At 44.4% G+C, this 23014-nt stretch overlaps 1 protein-coding gene and 1 pseudogene across 1 annotated transcript in view; one reads left to right on the top strand and one right to left on the bottom strand.

Moving 5' to 3' along the window:
* AGO1 (argonaute RISC component 1) overlaps positions 1–22401 on the bottom strand; it is a 37624-nt gene extending 15223 nt beyond the window's left edge. The window contains exons 1-11 of the mRNA XM_008151123.2: positions 22177–22401; positions 17258–17441; positions 10962–11082; positions 10321–10502; positions 9787–9923; positions 9439–9573; positions 9201–9288; positions 8396–8543; positions 4931–5050; positions 4449–4571; positions 4179–4312 (exon numbers count right to left, since the gene is read on the bottom strand). Coding sequence (XP_008149345.1) covers positions 4179–4312; positions 4449–4571; positions 4931–5050; positions 8396–8543; positions 9201–9288; positions 9439–9573; positions 9787–9923; positions 10321–10502; positions 10962–11082; positions 17258–17441; positions 22177–22201 — 1397 coding nt within the window. The 5' untranslated portion in view covers positions 22202–22401. The remainder of the gene's footprint in view (positions 1–4178; positions 4313–4448; positions 4572–4930; positions 5051–8395; positions 8544–9200; positions 9289–9438; positions 9574–9786; positions 9924–10320; positions 10503–10961; positions 11083–17257; positions 17442–22176) is intronic.
* On the top strand, positions 1055–1509 carry LOC103294720 (ubiquitin-60S ribosomal protein L40-like; annotated as a pseudogene).
* Positions 22402–23014: the final 613 nt, after the last annotated feature.

Below are 23014 nucleotides of genomic sequence, written 5' to 3'. Positions count from 1 at the left end.
GTTATAAGTGCATAGTAATAGGCAGGTGTCCTCTTTGCTCAAATTAAAATAAGGTCCCAACAGCCCTGGCCAGTGTGGCTCAGTTAGTTGGGTGTCATCGCATACACCGAAAGGTTGCCAGTTTGATTCCCAGTCAGAGTACATGCCCAGGTTGCAGCTGATCCCTGGTAGGGGGCGTGCAGGAGGCAGCCAATTGATGTTTCACTCTCACATCAATGTTTATCTCTCTCCCCTCTCCCTTCTTCTCTCTCTAAAAATCAATCTATATATATAAAAGGCTAATATGCTAAGTGTTCAACCATCTGACCGGTCACTATGATGTGCACTGACCACCAGGGGGCAGACACTAAACACAGGAGCTGCTGAGCTGCAGTGACTTCGCAGCGATGGTTCTCGGGTGACACACCACGAAAACAGAGAGGGAGCCTGATTCCTCACAGGGCCGTGTGATTCCACCTGCGGCCGTGGGTTATGTTGTTTCTAGGGCACTGTCGGCCCCGAATCTGGTTTACTACACACTTGCATTTGCGTTCCACACTCTGTATCACAGCAACTTTGCAGAGTGCCCTCTTGCACACTGGGATCCCTCGGGGGATGTTGGAGAGCTGGTTTTGGCCCGATCCCCGCAGGCCAGGCTGAGGGACCCCACCTGCTGGAGGGACCCCCTCACTATGCAGACGCCAGGGAGGGACCACGGGAGGTTGGCTCCAGGGTTTGTCTGGCCCATCTTGCCCAGTCCCACCCCACCAGCCACCTTCTAATTAATTTTCTTTCAATGTGCACGAATCCGTGCACTGGGTCATTAGTTAAAATATATTTTAAAAAATAAATAATAAGGTTTCAATAGTGATTGGAACATAGGAGGATGCTCAGTAAAAATGAGCTATCTCTTTCCTTCTATTCTTTGTGGTTGAGAAAGATTAAACAAGTCTCTTTCCTTTGGTTTTAGGGCTTTACTCTGGGAAAGGAAGACAAAGCTGGAAGAAAGGTTACACATGCAATAGATTTAAAAAATTAAGCTATGAACAAGGCAGCGGAGCAGCCTCCCCAGCAGATGCAGATCTTTGTGAAGACTCTGACTGGCAAGTCCATCACCCCTGAGGTTGAGCCCAGTGACACCACTGAGAATGTCAAAGCTAAAATCCAAGACAAGGAGGGCATCACGTCTGATTTTTGCGGGCAAACAGCTAGAGGATGGCCGCACTCTCTCAGACTACAATATTCAGAAAGAGTCCACCCTGCACTTGGTGCTTCGTCTGAGGGGTGGCATCATCAAACCCTCCCTCCGCCAGCTCGTGCAAAAGTACAACTGCGACAAGATGAAAGTGTTACGCCCACCTGCACCCCCGTGCTGTCAACTGCTGCAAGAAGAAGTACAGTCACACCAACAACTTGCGCCCCAAGAATAAAGTTAAATAAGGCCCCTCCACCAACTCCTTGGGTCCACAGGGCAGCCTTCTACCTGAACCCTGTGACGCTGGAGCCTCAACAAAGTTTCTCTTTTGTCGACTGGAGCAATAAAAAAATAAAATAAAATAAGCTACATAAATATAATTACAGACTGAAATGAACAGAAGGAAATTTAATTTATAAGACTCCTGCATTTAGATCAAAAGTAATAATGTACAAATAGAGAAAAAAGCAAGTTGTTTAGACCAGGGGTGGGTCATATAAGGCCTGCGAAATAATTTGGTGTATCTCTGTCAAGGCATTAGGGGTGAGATGTTTGACCAAATATAGCAGGCTAATTTTTAAGTTGCTAATTTTAAGTGGCAACCTTTCGGTGTACAGGATAATGCCCAACCAACTGAGCCATACTGGCCAGGGCTGTTGGAACCTTATTGTAATTTGAACAAAGAGGGCTAATTTTTAAGTTGCTAAACATCAATTGGCTGAACCGTGATTATAAATATCCAAATGGCTCTTTGCAGGAAAAAGGTTCCCCATCCCTTGTTTAGAGGATGCTATTATATAATGTATAAATATCAATATGATTAAAAAACCTATATAGTAAGAAAATAAGTATTTTTCACATATTTAGTTAAAAGAAGGAGGACAAAGACTGCAAATACTGCTATGTAAAACTTAAAATCATTTATATCATATAGGTATTTAAAATGTATAAATTGGATAGAAAGATTACAATAATTCATGAAAGTAGCTGCATCAGAAGGGAGGAATGGGACCAGGTTGGAGGATATAAAGGAAATCTAAAATTTACCTATAATATTTTATCTACTTTAAAAAAAAAGATAAAACTTGGGATGATGAATACATGGGTGTCTGCCATATAATTCTATATATATTTTAATATTTCAAAATACATCTTAGAATAAAGAAATAAAACCTAACCATTTTTTCATGTAAATAAGAGCCAGGGCTCTGATGGACTATTAACAGTAATTTTTCCATTTCTCTTCCATTATATACAACTGCAATGTAGCTACTAAAATAACCAATGTGTTAGTAGATTCCATTAATTGTGTGCCTTTACTTCAAGAAAAGTGGTAGTCCCAATCTTCTCTCTACTACCAGATCATTTGGGATATTATGTTCAGTGCTGCTGGCCACAAAATGTTAGAAGTCTAAAATGTGGAAGGCCTTGAAATCTTATGCTAAAAGTGATATATGGCTGAAGTATAGGACTTCTTTAACTGAAAGAAAAATTATAAGGGTTGACCCTATTAACTGATTGTCAAATTAATGGGACAAGAGAAAGACATGGGAATAAGAGAGAAGCACATGGAGAATAAAGCTATCAACAAGGTGACACAAAGGCATAAAGGCAGAGAGCTGGGAGCCTTTCTAATATTGCTAAGGACCAGCCAGCCCTCCAATGCTAAGCCAAGGCTAGAAGAAGGCTGGCTTAAATGGGGCTAAAAAGAAACTACAATTGTATTGGTAGTGGTTTGGCACCTGTGAGGGGAAAAGGGAGAAGGGAGAGCAGGGCAGCTAGAGTCCCCACATTCATCAGGGGTTGCTGTAAATAATTCTTATGAAAACCCCAAAGCCAGCTGATCCCACCAGGGCCCATCTCTATTATTCTCATAGCTGTCCAAAGTGGTCAATTCCAACTCTTCCTCAGCCTCAGAGTACACTGACCCCATCCCAGATCCATAGAAATAAGAAACTACCACTTCAAAAACTGCAGGAAATACCAAATTTTACACTTTAATGAGTGACTTTTGCGATATTTGAAATATATCCCAATAAAGTTGCCTTTAAAAAGAGACTGCAGGGGAAGAGTCATTGATTTCTTCCACTTCACTCATTCACTCACTCAAGACTGTTACTCCCCTAACTTGTTCCTTTAAACCAGTGGTCGGCAAACTCATTAGCCAACAGAGCCAAATATCAACAGTACAACGATTGAAATTTCTTTTGAGAGCCAAATTTTTTAAACTTAAACTTCTTCTAACGCCACTTCTTCAAAATAGACTCGCCCAGGCCGTGATATTTTGTGGAAAAGCCACACTCAAGGGGCCAAAGAGCCGCATGTGGCTTGCGAGCCACAGTTTGCCGACCACGGCTTTAAACCATTTGGCTGTATCATTTTTGTCATTGCTGTCTATTCATGCAGAGATCTTTACAACTCATGTTCACCAATTCAGGTTACTTGGACCTAATACATTTTGTGCGCAGGGGAGGACAACTCAGAGGATCAGATGAATAAGCTACTCTTTTTTGTTTCCAATTAGTAATGTAAGCTTTGAAGCCTCAGACTGATTTGATGTGAATTCTGACACTTGATATGCAAACTCTGTACAAGTTACTTAACCTCTTTGAGCCTCAGTTTCCTGAAAATGGAAATACCACCACCTGCTCACTATGAAGATGAATTTAAAAAACGTAAAATGTTGGCATAAACATTATAGTCATTACTATTATTTATTACCAGGTTAATAATTATAACAATAAAGTAATTCAGACCTGTCTTAGGAGGTTCATGCCTTGAAATCATCATCTCTGAACAGATAGGGCTCCTTACCAAAACTTCTGACCACAGATTGGCAGAAAAGGAACAGGCAGAAGTTTGAGCCAGACAGCACAAGGAAGCAGAGTCAAGAATCAGCAAGAGCATACTATAGATCAAATCTTGGCCTCATAGGGATAAGGGAAAGTAGGCAACTGTAGGGTCCTTTCCCCACCCTTCTATCCATACACTCAGCCCTCCTTACTTGAGCACCTCTTCTCGACACTGCTTTTGGGGTGCGAAGCAGGCGATGGCCCAGACTTTGATCTCAATCCCATTGTAGAACTGTTTCCCTCGCATGTCCCAGACACCCTGATTGGGTGTGGCAATGGCCCGGTTCTGGAGATAGGCAAAGGGGGCGCCCAGGTGAGCCTCAGTAAAGCCAGGTGGGCAGGGGAACAAAAGCCCCTGACTATACAACCCAACCTCCTCCCAAAATGCCCCAGAGATGTTGTCTGGCCCTGACCCTGCTCACCCGGCCGCCATACTGCAAGATGGGCGCCGGCAGCACTCGTCCTGTGACCTCCGTCATGTCATCCTTCACTTTGATCCCAAACTCCTGGATGTAAGGATCTAGGTTGTAGCTGGCATTCTTCATCTACAAGACAAAAGGGGGGGATCTCAGGAGAGTAGCAGCTTGGCAATAATCCTCACCCTCTGGGTCCCAAGTAGAACGCCCTGGGCAGCTGAGACTGGCGAGAAATAGCCCTAAAAAGGGAGGGAAATTGGAAGATAATGAAAGTGGGAGGGGATAACACAGGGAAGAAAAAAGGGAAAGAGAAATAGGAAACAAAGTAGCTACAGGGTCAAGAAGCAAGAGCAGTCCTATGGAGTCCCAAGCAACAAATCTAGACATGTGTCCTCCCGAGAGTCCTGCCAAGGCAGAAAAGCATCTATGCTACCAGGGGCCCCAGTGACTGAGCAATCGAGCACATGTTTCTCTGCAGTCCCACTGACCAGGCGGCTGATCTCCTCCTGTCTGTCTGGGGCCGACCTAGCTGTAGCCTTTATCATGGTCGAAGTCTGATTGTCGGTCAGCTTCTTAATGCAGCGCTGCCCAGCCACAATGTTACAGACCTGAGGAAACAAGGAAGACAGTTCTGGCTTGAGTTCAGTCCATCCTATACTGAGTCCCACAGTAAGAGAAGAGACCTTGGCTGTCAACCTTGGGAAGAGGACTGCAAAATTCTTTGGGCATACAGGTAGGTTGGAAAATATCCATGTGCAATACCAAAGACAAAATAGCCATTCTGTGATTAAGAGCTAAGGATCCAACCTGGTATTGCTCAGTGAATGAGTGTTGGCCTATGAAGCTGGACATTATGGTTCGATTCCCAGTCAGGGCATATGCCCAGATTGCGGACTCCATCCCCAGTAGGAGGTGTGCAGGAGGCAGCCGATCAATGATTCTCTCTCATCATTGATGTTTCTCTCTCTCCTTTCCTCTCTGAAATCAATAAAAGTATATTTAAAAAAAAAAAAAAAAAAGAGCTAAGGATCCAGCACCAGATCTGGGCTCAGTCTTGTATGTTAAATGGGGAGAACAGTAACAATCTCATAGGGTTGTTTGGAGATTAAATAAAATAAAGCACTTAAAGGACTGAGTACCGTTCCGGAACACTAAAAACTTAATAAATTGCAGGATAACTTATTATTTACCAAAGGTCCCAGTATAGAGCTCTTCTGAACACTAAAAAACTCAATATGCACAAACTGGATTCGTAGGGTAGTAAAGCAGCTCTCCAATGGTGGCAAGCAGGCCAGGAGGAGTGCGAGCAGTGCTGCGCACCCGGCCCTGGCTCCGGCTCCTGCCGATTGGCGCACTGCTACATCCCTCTGCTACATCCCTCAGGGGATGTCTGACTGCCAACCCGATCCCCGCAGGCCAGGCAGGGGTCCCAGATTTTGAGAGAGTGCTTGCCAGGCTGAGGGACTCCCCCTCCCCCACTCCGCACAAATCCATGCACCAGGCCTCTGGTATTATAATTTGATTTATATGAAATACCCAAAATAGACAAATTCACAGAGACAGAATAGATGAGTGATTACTAGGGGTGGAAGGGAAAGTGTGGGGGCGAAGGAATAGTGACTATAATGGTTATGGACTTTCTTCTGGGGGTGATGAAAATGTTTTAATATCAGGTAGTGGTGATAGTTGCATAACTGAAAATACTAAAAAACCACTGACTTGTACATTTTAAGAGAGTGAATTTTATGGTATGTGAATTATATCTTGATAAAGCTATTCTTTAAAAAAAAAAAATTCCGCCCTAACCGGTGTGGCTCAGTGGATGGAGCGTCGGCCTGGGGACTGAAGGGTCCCAGGTTCGATTCCGGTCAGGGGCATGTACCTTGGTTGCGGGCACATCCCCAGTGGTGGGTGTGCAGGAGGCAGCTGATCGATGTTTCTCTCTCATAGATGTTTCTAACTCTCTATCCCTCTCCCTTCCTCTATGTAAAAAAATCAATTAAAAATATATATATATTTTTAATTCCACCAGGCTATATAGCCTACATGATTTGACCCTGAAACTCTCCCCAATATCATCTCCTATTACTTTTTCCCTCATATACTACATGCCAGCCACTATGGCCTCTGTCTATCTCTTTAAAAGATCCAAGCTTTCTGCTGCTTTAGATAGAGCCTTTGTACTTGCTATTTACCTCATGCATGGAAGGCTCTTTCCTCAGGTTGTTACAAGGTTGATTCTATCTCATAACTTGGGACTCAGCTCAAATATCTCCTAAAAGAGGCCTTCCCTGACCATAATAACTAAAGTAGCTCTCCATACTCCTCCACCCGTACTTCTATCCCCTTAATCTGTTTTATTATTCTTATAGCACTTACCACCATCTGAAACTATCTTACTTATCAATTATTATCTATCTCCCCTTCTAGAATGTAAGCTCCATGACAGCAGGGACCTTACCTTGTCTTATTAATCTCTACATTCTGGCACCTAAGAGTATATGACACATAGCAGGGGCCCAATAAATATTTGTTAAATAAACAATAGTAAAAGTTGAAATATAAGTCATTATATAAATTATTCACCTTGGAAAGTATTGTTTAAACAGAAGTAATATTGCCCAGTTGGGTGACTCAGTAAGTTGGAGCATCATCTCATACACCAAAAAGGTTGTGGGTTTGATTCCAGGTCAGGGCACATACCTAGGCTGCAGGTTTGATCCCTGGTTTGGGGTGTTTGGGGTGTTTGGGAGACAACTGAGAAATGTTTCTCTCTTTACTCCCTCTCTCTCATTAATAAACATATCCTCAGGTGAGGATTTAAAAACAAAACAAAACAGAAGTAATGTCAATTTGCTAACAAATCTCAACTGGTAGTAGATATTATCTAAAGCCTAGCTTCTTAGCTGAGCTCATCCCTAAAGATTTCTGTTTATATCTCAGAGAAAATATTGCCTTCATCCCACTTTCTGTGCATCAACACCTATTAACTAAGTCAAATTTCTTGGGTTTTGGGATCTCTTCTCTCTTCAGCCCAATTCTCTCTAGTTAGCTCTGAAATCCCAGAAGCTCACAGAAGGCTTGATCTTTGGTTCTATTTGACTCCTGCTGCTGGAACAAACTAAGACAATAGCCTAGGTTAGTGCTTCTCCAACTTTAATGTTCATATGAATCCTCTTTGGATTCTGTTAAAAGACAGATTCTGATTCAATAGGTCTGGTGGTACCTGGGAATGTGTATTTCAAATGAGCTCCTGCATAGTACCCTTGTTGTTGGTCCACTGGCCACACTTTGAGTAGCAATGGACTAGACAATGAAGCAGTCAACAGTAGTTTCTCATTAGACATTTTGTCTGGTGTCCATCTAACCAAATGCAGCCCAATAGTTCTATATTTGTATTCTATAACTTAAGAAATATTACTACTGTCTTTAATTGCAGGATTTTAAACACCTGTTGAAACATAAAAATATAACAAATCTTGGTCTAAAACTTTTTTAAAAAGAACACATTGATCATTAGGAAAATAGGATTCATGTTATACTAGTAGGTAACATTCATCTTCATTTTCTATAAAATAAGGTACACTTGTATCTTTAGGTTTTTTCACATCCTGAACTTCGGAAGACAGGGAAAGAGAAATTAAGAGGACATGAATGTGAATATTTTAAATCTCTGTCCTGAACAAACTAATCACTTATTAGACAGTAAATACAGCTTTCACCTCTGCCTGGCAGCCCTAAAAACACATGAGAGCAGGACTGGAAATAAGAAAACAATTTAGCAGGTAAGAATGAGGCCTATATTTCACAGAATGACCTCATATCTCTCAGAATGTCAATTTCCCAAACTTCAAAATGAAGATGAGAGATTACAAATGGGAAGCAGATCTCTGATGATCAGTGTGCAGATACAATGCTTGTTTCCCTGCCCAACCATTACTTGGCAGCCTCACCTCTAGGGGCAGGTAGGTATGCTTTTGTTCCTGGCCAACTTGCAAGCAGGGCAGGTGGGGATACTTGAGCTGAAGGTTATATTTCTGCTTGAAATACTGTGCCACTGTGCACTCCACAGTTTGTCCACTCTCCAGCTGCAAGGGAAACCTGTTTGGAGGAAAGAAAGGAGGTGTCAAGAGCTCAGGACTTATTCCCACCTCTCCAGACCTACAACCATGAAAGCCCCAGACTTGGCTTTATCCCTATCCAGTCTCTTTAGAGTACTGCCACTCTTGGGAAAGCAGGCAATACAGGGCTCCAAAACAGAAGTCAAAGATTTGAGTGGCAAGTTCCACAACCAACAGGACCTGACCTTATTCATCTGTATTTCTAATGTTGGGCATAAAGCCTGACACACAGTAGGTGCTCATAGTCCAGTATAGTCTGAGGTCAAGAAGGTAAATGAAATCGGTGAGAGCTTTCCCAAGGTCTAGCCCAGGAGCTTTCTTTTTCAGGAGGAAATATAAGTTGAAAGAGATGCTAACATTTAAAAACTGATAGAGGAGTCAGAGGAAGATGCCTGATCTATGGTAAAGGCCCACGGAGGAAAGGTGGAGACCAAGAAGGCACAAATGGTAGGGAGAGTATCAATGGACCTGGGAAGGTTGGGAGAGGGGTGACAAACACCCACAGCTTATTCAAAAACAGGGCCAGTCCAAGACTTATTCACAAGGTCAGTGGTGGGATGGGAGGGAGTGAAGGGAGTGTGTTGAAATATCTGCCCTCTTCCACTAATGGTATGGCTTAGCAGCCCTGTCAACTTACGTCTGATGGCTGGCAGGGCGGCGTGTAACATTACACACACGGTATTTCCTCTTCATCTGTCCACAGTGGGTTACTTCTACCTTCAGGCCTAGAATATACACACTGCTTGTCAGGGTTGAAATGGGTTGCTCATGTTCCCAGGCTTGGCCTCTCCCCTGAACATATCCCCAGGGGATTTTCTTTTAAGGCTAAAGAGAAAGTAAGGCTGTTTCTCTTCCCTTCCTGCTTGGGTCCTCACCCTTGATCTCCTTGGTAAAGCGCACACGCTGAGAGTCCGTGAGCGGCTTGGGCTGCTCATCTATGTTCCTGATGTCCAGCACCTCACACATGAACTCAATCACCGGCTGTGCCTTGTAGAAGGCAGTGGCTGAGACTGTGGGGACAGAGTAGGTATAGCTCAGCTCAGGTTCTGTCTTCCATAATAAATGGAAGTACTGCTCTTTACACCCTCTTCCGTATAGGGTTTTGGGATGGGGGAGGGGTACCAGGGCCATAAGGAGTGTGGTTGCAGAGCTGGGAGGGATGAGGCTGGGGGTGTGGTCAATGGATTCAGGGTGCCCCTGACTCCATAGCTCTCCCGACTCACCATCAATGTTGAGCATCATCTTCCACATGGCAGGGCGCACAGACTGGTGAAAGCCGAACCAGACCTCGCGCCCACCCCCCAGCGGGTGGTAGTAGCCCTCAGGCGGTGAGAAGAAGGAGCGGCCCACAGGGGTGTACCTGGCAGGGACAGGCAGAGAACTGGTCCCTCGGGCACAGGCCCCCACCCTGTGAGGCATCCTGGGCACGGAGGAGCCCTGGCCTGGAAGGCAGGACACCAGGGCTTTAATTCCAGCTCTGATCCTTTACTAGTTGTGTAACTGACCTTGTGAAGTCTCTACCCTTTCTCTGCCCCACAGGGACAGATGGGGTGCAGCTCAAAGATATCTAAAAGGGACAGGACCAATGATTTAACCCATCTAAATGTATATACACACTTGCTTGGCATATGATACGGTTTCAAAGAATATTTTGTTTGAAAAGAACACTGTAGGACATTAATATGTGCTCATTCCCCTCAGCCCCCCATAACAGTTCTGACACCACTAGTAGCCCAGATACTAACTATACCCAGTACCTCATGGATGCCAGATGTCTCATGGCCACATCAAGGGCTTGCACAGACTCCAGGGGAACAGGGATCTGGCCACTGACCAGGGCCTCATGCAGCATGCGCCAGCTCACAATGGCTAGCCACTTGATGGAGACCTTGAATATTCGATCCTTCCCTTCCCCGGGGATTGTCACCTCAAAGTCAACCTTCAATAGAGAGAAAGGGGGGGAAGGACTATCAATGCTTTCTCACAGTCCAACATTCCCTGCCCTGCCCAACTGTCTCCCACTCCATGGATTTGCTAAGAATCTGTCTCTTGAGCTGATAGGAGCTCACAATGAAAACTTCACAGTAAATGCAGCTACTTAGTCTCCAGCCACCTTGGCTCATTCTACTTGGTTCAGTGCTCTCTCTCAACCACACCTAGCAGAAAGTCCTTAAGGTCTAAGTCTATTTTAAGTCTACTCTCAATCTGCCTAGAACAGGGATAGACATATGGTAGGCGAAACAAACATCAGCACCTATCCATCCCTCACCCTAGAACACACTTTCTCAGAACAAAAAAATGAAAGGGATCTCTGGACTGCCAGACTGGAAACAGGCTAACGTGAGCTCTGCCTCAATCCAGGCCCTGTGACACAGGTCTAGCCTGACTCCCACCTTACCCGTTCATTGCCAATGGGCAGTGCTGTGACAGTGTAAATGTTCTTCTTTCCATCATACACGGGCTTGCGATCACCAAAGATCTGAGGCTTGAAATGCTGGACCATGTATTCCACCACTTCCCTGTGGGGATAGGAACAGCCTGTGGAAGCTGAGAGACTACCACTTCAAGCTTTAAGCAGTTATTAAAAGTTCAGGGAATGTCCCATCTACTACATTCTCTCCTAGCAGCTATTCTTTTCTTTTTCCATTCTCACACAAGGACATGTTTTTATTGGGGTGGGGGAGAGGGAGAGCAAGAGCGGGGGCGGGGGGGGGGGAGGGAGAGAGGGGGAGAGAGAGAGAGAGAGAGAGAGAGAGAGAGAGAGAGAGAGAGAGAGAAACATCTATGTGAGAGAGAAACATCAATTGACCACCTCCCACATGCTCTGCGACCAGGGATCAAACCCACAACCTAGGTATGTGCCCTGACCAGGAATCAAACCCCAACATTTTGGTGTATGGGACGACGCTCCAACCAACTGAGCCACCCAGCCAGGGCCTAACAGCTTTAATCTCATCTGCTCTGTCACTGTGCTTCTCAAACTTCAATGTTCATATGAATCATCTGGAGATCTTATTAAAATGCAGATTCTGATTAAAATGCAGATTCTAACTCAGTAGGTCTAGAGCAAAGCCTAAAATTCTACATTTCTAACATGCTCCCAGGTGATGCTTCTGGTCTTCACATCACTAAGGTCCTAAAGAACCTAAAAGAGTGAATGCCTTCTGAACAGAGAGGGAGGCTAAGGGGAGAAAGGCTTTATCTTAGGGTCTATCCAGAATCAGGAATAGAATTGAGGCTCCTCCACTTCCCAAACTGATAATAAAAAGATATGGGTGGGAAAGAGATCTAAATTGGGATAGGAATAAACTTTGGAAGAAGAACCTCATCTCCTCCATCTCTGAAGCCCCTAGGTCCCACCACCTATTGTCATCTCTTTCTAGATTTCACTTTCTATACTCTGCCACTTAGATACCAGAGTATCCATCTATCCTTCAAAATCCCAACCCATCCAACCATTTGACATCTTCACTTTCTAAACCAAACCTTTTGAATAGTACTGGATAAAAACATTCAAAATGTATATTGGAAGCAACTGTAACCAGTTAGGCTTCAGTGCTACCCAACAATCTTTTTCATGTCCTGATCACTTCCATTCCTCACAGACTATGTCAAAACATCTCAAATGCCTCCTAACACCAGAACCTATTTCTATCTCCTAACAAAAAGCAACCCTAAAAGATGGTGGCATAGGTAAACGAGGTACTCGCATCCTCTCACAACATCAAGATTACAACTAAAATACAGAACAACCATCATTCAGAACCACCTGAAATCTGGCCTAATGGAAGCCCTACAACTAAAGAATTAAAGAAGAAACCACATTGAGACTGAAAATAATAGAAAGCAAGGACCTACAACTAAGGTTACTCTATCCAGCAAAGCTATCAAGAATTGAAGGTCATGCCCTAGCTGGTTTGGCTCAGTGGATAGAGCATCAGCCTGTAGACTGAAGGGTCCTGGGTTTGATTCCGGTCAAGGGCACATACCCAGGTTGCAGGATCAATCCCCAGTAGGGGGTGTGCAGGAGGCAGCCAATCAATGATTCTCTCTCATCACTGATGTTTCTCTCTCTCTCTCCCCCCCTCTCCCTTCCTCTCTGAAATTAATAAAAATGTATTTTAAAAAAGAATAAAAAAGAACTGAAGGTCAGATAAAGAATTTCACCAACAAGAAAAAGCTAAAGGAGTTCATCATCACCAAACCAGTATTATATGAAATATTGAAGGGTTTTCTTTAAGAAGAAAAAATAAAAAAATATGAATAATAAAATGGCAATAAATACATATTTATCAAAAATTGAATCTAAAAAATCAAAATAAACAAACAGGAATCTAATGAACAAAATAAATTGATGAATAAAATAGAACCAGAGGCATGGAAACATGGAACAGAATGACAAATCTGAGAGGGAAGTGGGGAGAGGCGGGTGGGAAGAGATTAACCAAAGAATTTATATGTATATATGCACTAACCAAGGACACAGACAATAGGGTAGTGAAGGCCTAGGAGCAGCGGGATCCGGGTGGAGGAGGGCAATGGAGGGAGTAAGGGAGAGATATCTGTAATATTCCCAACAATAAAGACTAAAAAAAAGGCAACTTTAAAAGTCTGAACAATTATAGTAAACCATAGTATGCAAAGTCCCCTCCACCAAGTTCCCAGGCATACAATCATATTTATATATGCAAGGCTCTTCATTTTCTTTCCTCAGATTTGAAACATCCTTCCATATATGATTTTTAAACATCTGAAAAATATGTTAAACTTTACTCATTAGACCAAAATACAGAAAAACAGACACACATCAATGGAACAGAATTGAGAGCACAGAAATAACCCCCCACATACAATGAACAACTAATTTACAACAAAGGAGCCAAGAATATACAATGGAGAAAGTCTCTTCAATAAATGGTGTTGAGAAAACTGGATATTATTATGCAAAAGAATGAAACTGGACAATTATCTTACACTGTACACAAAAATTAACTAAAAACGGATCAAAGACTTGAATTTACAACCTGAAACAATAAAATACATCAAGAAAATATAGGCACTAAACTTCTGGACATCGGTCTTAGTGGTCTTTTTCACTTCAAAGGCAAGAGAAACAAAAACAAAAATAAACAAATTGGACTATATCAAACTAAAAAGCTTCAGCACAGCAAAGGAAACCATCAACAAAACAAAAAAGAAACCAACTAAATGGGAGTAGATATTTACAAATGATGTTTCCAATAAGGGTTAACATCCAAAATATATAAATAATTTATAAAACTCAACAACAACAAAACAAACAACTGAATTTAAAAATGGACAGAGGATCTGAATAGACATGTTTCAAAGGAAAACATACAGATGACCAATAGGCACATGAAAAAAATGTTCAAAATCAATAATTATTAGGGGGCATATAAGCCTAACCAGTGGTCACAGAAAACAGGGGGATAGGGGCATGCGTGGGGAGGGGTTTGGAATGGGAATGGGTGGATGAGGATAAATATGTGATACCTTAATCAATATAAAGAATTAAAAATAAATAAGCCGCCAAAAAAATTATTAGGGGAATGCAAATCAAAATCATGGGATATCAATTACCACATACCTGTTAGAATGGCTATTATCAAAAAGGAAATAATAGCAAGTGTTGGCAAGATGTACAGAAAAGGGAATTGTAAATTGATACAGCCACTAAATTATGGAGGTTTCTCAAAAAATTAAGAACTACCATATGATCCAGCAATTCCTCTTCTGGGTACTTATCCAAAAATATAAAAACTAATTTAAAAAATCTATGTACCTTATGTATACTGCAGCATTATCTACAGCAGCCAAGATTTTAAAAAATCAGTTAGTGTCTATCAATGAATGAATATATAAAGGAGGTGTGATGTATACAGATATAGACATGTAATGGGATACTACTCAACCATAAAAAGATGAAATATTGCCATTTGCGAGAATATGGAGGCGTCCTGAGTGTATTATGCTAAGTGAAATAAGTCAGAAGAAAAAAGATAAAACCGTATAATTTCACTCATACATAGAATATAAATCAAAAAGTAACAAATGAACAAACAAAACCAAATTCATAGATTCAGACAACATATTAGTAGTTACCAGAGAGAAGGGGTTGGGAGAAGAGTGAAATGGATAAAGAGAGCAAACATATGGTGATGGATGGAAACTAGGCTTTTGGTGGTGAGCACCCAATACAAACACCAAATTACAAAGTTGTAAACCTGAAATTTATGTTATTGTTAATCGATGTTACCTCATTAAAAAAAAGAAGCCATATTGGCTGGTGTTGCTCAGTACTTGAGCATCGACCTATGAACCAGATTACAGTTCAATTCCATGTCAGGCCCTAGCTGGTTTGGCTCAGTGGATAGAGTGTCAGCCTTTGGACTGAAGGGTCCCAGGTTTGATTCCAGTCAAGGGCACATGCCTGGGTTGCAGGCTCGATCCCCAGTAGTGGGCAGCCAATTAATGAGTCTCATCACTGATGTTTCTATCTCTCTCTCCTCCCTTCCTCTCTGAAATCAATAAAAATATATTTAAAAAAGAAAAATTTTTTTTTTTTTTAAAGAAGCCAAACCCTAGTGGTTAGAGAATAGGCCTGCAGACCGAAGGATTGCAGGTTCTTCAATTCCCTGTCAGGGGCACATACCTCAGTTGCAGGTTCAATCCTCAGCCCTGGTTGAGGGTGTGAGCGGGAGGCAGCCAATCGATGTGTCTCTCTCTCTATCCCTCTCTCTCTCTCCCCCCTTGCCCCACTCCCTTTCACTCTCTCTAAAATTCAATGGAAAAATATCCTAACTCCTTGGGTGAGGATGAGAAAAACAAGGAAGCTAAACCCTGAATGAGCTTATGAGATAAATATTTTTCATATGAATTAAAATTCTATAGTAAGCCCTAACCGGTTTGGCTCAGTGAATAGAGCGTCGGCCTGCGGACTGAAGGGTCCCAGGTTCGATTCCGGTCAAGGGCATGTATCTTGGTTGCGGGCACATCCCCAGTAGGGGGCGTGCAGGAGGCAGCTGATAGATGTTTCTCTCTCATCAATGTTTCTAACTCTCTATCCCTCTCCCTTCCTCTCTGTAAAAAATCAGTAAAATATAAAAAAAAATCTATAATAAAAAGTAGAAAAGTAATAAAAATTAAATTCAAGTATAATTTCTACTTATCAAAATGTCAAAGATAAAAAATACAATATATTAGATTGGTGCAGATATTGGGAAGAGGCACTTTTTAAAAAAAATTGATTTCAGAGAGGAAGGGAGAGGAAGAGAAACATCAATGATGAGAGAGAATAATTGATTGGCTGCCTCCTGCATGCCCCCCACTAGGAATTGAACCTGCAACTTGGGCATGTGCCCTAACTGGAATCAAACCTGGGACCCTTCAATCCGCAGGCCAACACTCTATCCACTGAGCCAAACCAGCTAGGGCAAGAGGCACTCTTAATACCCTGTCAAAGGAAGTAAATGTTGGTACAGCTTACTTTAAAAAACTAGCATTATCTCAGAATTTTTAAATGGTCTATGCCAGCAAATCCACTCCTAGGAATTTATCCTATACACACGCTCATACTTGAGAGAAAATGTATATATATATTTAATAATATTCAATACAGTTTCATTTTTGTAGCAAAAGTTTACTCAACCTAAATGTTCAATAGAGTTACTAAGTAAATTACAATAACATCACATTCAATGAAATACCTATTGAGCAAAAGAATGAGGCAAATATGCATGTACTGATATGCATTATTTTCCAAAATATATTGTTTAGTAGGAAAAAAACAAGGTGTAGAACAAGGTATATAGGATTCTATATTCTATACATATGTATATGTTCTATATGCTTGAATATACAAACAAAAATATCTGGAAGCATACTCAAGAATGGTAACAATCATACTCAAAAAATGGTAACAATAAATGCCTCTGGGGGAAAAGACTAGGACACTGGAGATGAGGGCAACAAGAGAAATCTTTCACTGCTACTCTTTTTGTAATATTTTAAATTTATTTACATTGTATGTATATAATTTTCAAATATTAATAAAACGTAATTTAAAAAGAAATATTGCTTCTTCTCTCTAAGGATAATCCCTCCAACTATGTATCCTATAATGTCCTTCTGCCTCAGCAAGGACATCCCACTCATTCCTCCCCTCTCTGTCATGTACCTTTAACCTCTCCTCCACTAGCTCCTTCTCTTCAGTTTATAAACATACCATGTCTCATTCTTAAAAACTTTTCATTCATTTCAACAAATATTGAAATGTACTAGGCTAGGCACTGTACTTGACCCCCATAATCCACTCTAGCCAACATATTCCCTCTCTCCCCATGTTTCACGGCTAAACTATCTGGGAAAAGTTTTCTGGTCTCACCATCCTTACCACATTACCTTTCACATATTCCTTAATTCACTATAATTAGATTACTAGCCCAACTACTTTAATAAAACTGCTCTGACAAAAGGTACTAATTAAATCCTAATAGCCAAATCCAATGATATTTTCCTTACTTGGAATCTCCTCCTCAAAAGCTTTCGTGTTGAATTTGGTAATATCACCCTCTAGTAGTTTGTTTGTTTACATCTCTGGATCCTCTTTCAAGGTTCTGAGACTCAGAAAAGTAAAAACTCCTGTATTTGGTGTCTTAGATGTGCATCACTTACCGGTTGACTCTGCGAGGACACTTATCTGGTTTGATATCCACCTCGTAGTGGTAGACGTCAATCTTAGGGATGTCCACCTCAAAGTAATTGGCCAGGAGCTTGATTGGTTTCCCCACTGTGCCAATGCCAGGCCTTCGAGGTGCCTGGAACACCTGCTGCAGAGGGGGCAGGTATGCGCCTGCAGCTACAAGACAAAAAGGCTGGTAAGGGTTAAGTCTGGTCATCTCCTTACACTCCTATCAGAGAAGGCACAAGGTTCCCTAGAACAGGAGCAGGAGAGTGCAAGGGTTCCTGCCTACCCAAGTCAACTGAGGGTTTCCATGGGCTCAGACATCCCAGGCTAATTTTTTTTTTTTAATTCTCTCCAATGAGGAAAACTACCCTTGTCTATCTTAAATTCAAGTGAATATGCAATAAGTTCCCATTGCATGTTAAGTAGAGGGGATAAATCTGGCTCCCAGTAACAAAATCCTTCCTTCTATGAGATTAATACACATGCCTCCACCAGGTATGTAACAGACCAAGAATGCCCTATTCTCTGTAGCAAGTGCTCACTTCATTCATCACCACCCCAAACACAAAACAGCATCATCTTAATACTCCTCTGTAGGCAGGAGGAACATTTAAAAAAAAGGCCAGGTTGGGGGTTGGGGCAGTGTTTGTTTGCGAACAGATTAAGGCAACTAAATGGCTAAGGCTGGAGACAGAAAAGGAGAAAGGGCTAAAAGGATAGAGTTTGGAAACTAAGGAAAGGAGAGAGGCTGAAGTTGGGAGCTGGCCAAGAAACCAGACTAAACCAGAGGTTAGCAGAAAAAGTCCTGAATCGGGAGCCAAGGAAGGAAGGAAAGCTAGAGTTAGGAGCTTGGGTAAGAAGCAAGGCTGCAACTGGGGAAACAATGAAAAAAAAAAGTCCAAAAGAAGAAAAAGCTAGGGAATGAAGACAGGCAGCATATAGGAGACTGAAGCTAGAGTAGAGGACTTGGGAAAGAGAAGCAGCCATTAGAATGCTGAAGAAGGGAGAGATACTGGCTCTGGGAAGGAGAATACAAAATTGTCTCCACGGTTCACAGCTCCTTCCATATAGAGAGCCCAGACAGTAGCAGGAGGGATCAATTTCAAGACAGATAGGGCCCTGGGGAAAGGGCTAGGGCAAGGCCACTACTTTCTCCTCTCTGGCCATAAGCATGATTGCTGCCTCTAGTTTTATTTTCTAGCTTGAGGGGGAAGGGAGGGAAAAACAGCCTAAGAGAAGCCTTTGTCTAGAGTTACTATTGTCCTGGCTGGTAGAGGACCAGCTCAGGTGGGAGATGAGATGAATAAGCCAGCCCAGAACCTCCCATCACCAGAGCTCTGCTTTCAGTCTGTCTGTCTATAGGTGTGTATGCATGCGGGAGGGCGGGGGGACGGAGGGGAGGACGGGGTGGGGTAGGAGGGGGGGATGGGGCATATCCTCATCTGGGGGGTCAGGAAGAGGTCAGAACCATTCAAGGGAGGGGCATGCTTCCCAGAGTTAAACTGCTGTCTCCTTCTAACCACCTGTCAAGCCCAGCCTCACAATGCAGACTGGAAATGCAGGCCCAGCCTGGGGGCAAAAGGCCTTTAGGACTCAGCTACATGGGAAAGTGAAAGCTAACTACTAGCACCTGGCCACCAACCCCAAAAAGAGATGAACAGAAAGTACACACAAGGCATAGACAGACACACACACAAAATGTGACACATTCTAGTCATACACATCCAAACACTCACTTAGACCTAGACAAAATCTTTACACACATACCCCTCACTACCCTAGACAGTAAGTTCTTCAAAGGCAGGGACCATCTGCCCTGGTCACTGCTGAATCTCCTGCATGAAAGCCTGGCACACAGGAGGTGTTCAATATACAGATATTAAATGAATGAACAAACTGATCTGCAGACTCACCACAAAGAACACACACACACACAAACACACAAACACCTGAAAATTGCTCAGAAACAATTATAAATCCTGCACAGGACAAACGTGTACCCTGGTAGATGTATCTGGTATAAGACACCCTTCCCCTCCCCAAGTTCTTACTTTCCATTCACCTCCTTAGTCTCCCCCAGGCGGAATAACCGTTTGGAGCCCTGAAAAAAGACATCCCTTGAGCTGGGCTAAATAGAACTGATGGGGGATGGGATAAACACTCGAGCCTCAAAGCCCTCTTTTCCCCAGAAATCGGACTACAGACTAGACAGCCTTAGGCACCAGGCACCCTCTACTCCAAGGAGGCTTTGGGAAAACAGGAAAGTCCCCAAGCTCTCCCTCATCCCCAAACTAGGGAAGGCAGAAGGAAGGAGTAAGCTCTCTCCTATCCCATCCCCCTGCAAGCCTCACAGCTGTAGAAAGTCCACTCCTCGGCGCCCCCACCCCCCTTTACCTCACCCTGCCCCCAGCTTTTAGTCTGAGAAAGGGAGACACTTCCCTTCAGACCCAGACAGGGACAGACGGCCACTTTGTAATGCAGATGAGGGCCCCAGCAGAAAGGACAAAGCTTGGGCCTTGGGGGAAAGGGGTGGGGTCCTTCCTTGCAGACAAAAGCAAGGAGGGAGGGGCTGTGAAAAGGACACTCCCCCTCCCCCATCCCCAACCAGCCCTGAGAAGAAAAAGTAACAGAGCTGAAAGGCTTGGCTCAGGGATTCCTTCCCTGCAGTTCAGAGGCCCACAACCTCCCAAGAAGCAGACTGCCTATTCAAAAGACAAATTCAAGGCTAGGTTAGCTATCAGGAAGCAAATACTAAGAGGCCAATCTCTCCAAAAAGAATTTGTCCACACATGAGTATACACAGAGTACCTGTATTAAGTATCCAACTATGTGCTTAACAATTTATGTCACACTGGAATGTGATTCAATTTAATTAATAAACATATACTTTGTGTCAGGGCCTAAACACTTGCTGGTTCCACAGATAAATCCGTCCAGTTTATGTGCTTGGAACACACCTGAGCACAGAAGGCACACTTGAACATAAGCCCAGTGAAGCTAACAACAATACTTCAGTTTTGAGTATTGTATCCTCCAACTTCCATGAGAGTTGACAGGTCTTAGCAAGGGGGAGTAATGAGGTACCTCCATTCACAGCTTCCAGAATGAATTTCAATTACACCCTCTAATGAGGCAAAGCCTGTCCCACTAGGCTACAGCCAACTCCAGATACCAAGTCTAGTCCCTTTCCTAAAAGCTTATTTCTCGTATCAAACAAGTCCGTTTTTTTCATCACTCTAGCGCCCATTCGGAATTCATCAGAATAAAACCATTAGCGGTCTGGTATGGGTGTCAGCTCCTGGCAATCTATCTGAACCTCTGTGACCTACTCTTACTCTAGTCCACAGGTTGTTGCAAATAGTCTCCAGCCTAGAAAACCAAGAGAGCTCCTGGAATGGAGATGGGCTTGAGAGAAGGAGGAAGTAATTTTCTGAAGTCTGTTGCTCGCTGCACTTCACCTTAAGACCTATACAGACTGTATAAGGTTATTTTTGCTTGGGGGAAAGTACTTACAGATCACTGAATGAATGACTTGAATGAGTTGGTAAAAGCTATTCCCTTGAGATTAGATCTAGTATAAAAGAAAAAGATTCTTCCACCAGAAATAGGATTCATGTCCCAAATGAAAATCCTATTACCATTCCAGATCAAATGGAAGAAAGAGGTGAGATATAACCTAAAGGATTCCCAGGTCTAGACTGCTCCTTCCACCAAAGTGCCACCAACCCACAACCTGTCCTGGGGACTCCAGTCTTCTTGGAAAAGCCCAGCTTCAGTTTCTCCTCTATTCCCATCTCCTTTATTCCTGATTGCTCATGAACAAGGAGAAATTAAGGCTATCACCTGGGACTCACCAGGGTCCATCCCCCAAACTTATTTGTGACAAAAGGCTATCTTGGCAACCTCGGGTCTACAGTGTTGGACCAGAAACGTGCAACCAGGCGGACAACCTCTTTCAGGTAAACCTGGCCCTGGCCTTCATCCTTCAGTAACAAACACCTTTCCTAAGACCTATCTTTAGTGAAAACCCGCCATTGAATCGGTCCAAGTCTTTCCTCATCCAAGTGGCAAAATAAGGCAAGGCACTTTAGCAGTTTCCCTCAACCCATTCTTGGCAAATTGTGACTGTTTTCTGAGCCAAGTGTAAGAACCCCCAAGATGGGGAAGGGGACCATTTCTATTTGCGCCCAGACAGCATAACCTTAGAGAGAATGCACCCCATCAGCGCGCTCCTTTTCCCAAGCCAAACCGCGCGGGATGAAGAGTGGGGGTAATTTGGCAGCCACGCCCCCACTACCTAGGGCAGCCCCTTCTAGCGGCCACCTCTGCGCATGCTCGAGTGCCTCTGCTCAGGCTCCCGGGACTCGCGAGGGGGTGAGGGGGAATCCTGGGGCTGGATCCCCACCCACCGCCCCCTGACCCTCGCCCCCGCGTCAGGCCCGGCTGGGCGGAGCTCACAGTCCAGGTCTGGCGCCTTCTCCCAAGGGACGCTAGCCCAGCCCAGACTGGCTGAACCCCCACCCCGGCATGCTACAGCTAGGGCCCATCTGTATGGACCTCCTCCTCTCCAGGACACCTGGAGTCCGCCTCCTGCCACCTGCCGGGACTCTCCTTAGGCCTCCAGGCATCTCTGGGAGTCCTTACGTGTGTTCAGGCCCTTCTCCTAGATTACTTCCCACCTCCAGGAGTGCATAGAGCCTCCTTTGATAAACGGCCCCCATTCAGAACCCCCTTCACAAGGTTTCCCCCGGAACTACACACAGCCCCCTTCAAACTGGGCCCCCATCCCATAAGAGCCCCTCTCCTCACGCAGGAAACCTTTCCTCACTCGGAAATCCAGCTCCTCAGGCGGGAGTCCCCTGGTCCTTTGGAGCACGCACCGTTCCCCGCTCCTGCGGACCCTTACCTGCTCCCGAGGGTCCCGCTTCCATCCCATATACCCGTGCGGAGGTCAGGCGGCCCGGAGACTGTGGAATCCAGTGTGAGGGGCCTAGGTACCCCGCACTCTAGCTGCTAGGATTCCCGGGCCGGGCTCGGCTCCCCCCCCAAGCCCGGCCGCTCGCACCGCCACCCCCGCAGCCTCCGTTGCCGCCGCCGCCGCGGAGCCTGCAGCAGCTCCCCCAGTGAGCGCCCGGCCAGTTGCCAGTGCGCAGGCGCGACCGCCAGGCCCAGGGGGCGGACGGGAACGAGTCAAGCGGGGCGCTCCGAAGGCAACAAAGGCCAATGGAGAGAGGCGGGGGCACCGGGGACCCGAGGCAGCGGCCCCTGGCGGACACCCGTCGCCCTGCAGCCCGGAGGAAGGGCTTCGGTAGAGGCGCAGCGTTACCGCGCAGTGGCGTAAGTGGGGCGGGGCGGGGTTGGGGTGGGGACACTCCCCCAACCCCTGAAGCAGCCGCAGGCCCTGTCTTTTTTCCCAAATAGGTCCCTCCAATCCTACACATAGCCTCCCCTCTCCTCACAGAGCCACGCGCACATTACAGGAACCCCACCTCATTCCCTGGTCCCCCTCAACACTCCGAGCACCCCATCACCGAGGGGCCCTGCCTCCCACCTTTCCTCTTAATCTCTCTCATCCTTCATGCGTTGGCTGCGAAGGGACTACCTCCCCGAAGCCTTTCTCTGTCCCTGACTCACTGAACTCCCTAACGCCACCCTCTTTCCCAAGCTGAGTGCTGGGCGTTGAGACCACAGATATGAGAGACCCTGCCTACCCTGGAAGGTGTCACAGTTTCAACCTAAGGGCG

The sequence above is a fragment of the Eptesicus fuscus genome, chromosome 9 (genome assembly GCF_027574615.1).
Source record: "Eptesicus fuscus isolate TK198812 chromosome 9, DD_ASM_mEF_20220401, whole genome shotgun sequence".
In the NCBI taxonomy this organism is placed as follows: Eukaryota; Metazoa; Chordata; class Mammalia; order Chiroptera; family Vespertilionidae; genus Eptesicus; species Eptesicus fuscus.
The sequence above is the reverse complement of the archived record's forward strand: the minus strand, read 5'-3'. Positions and strand labels throughout refer to the sequence as shown.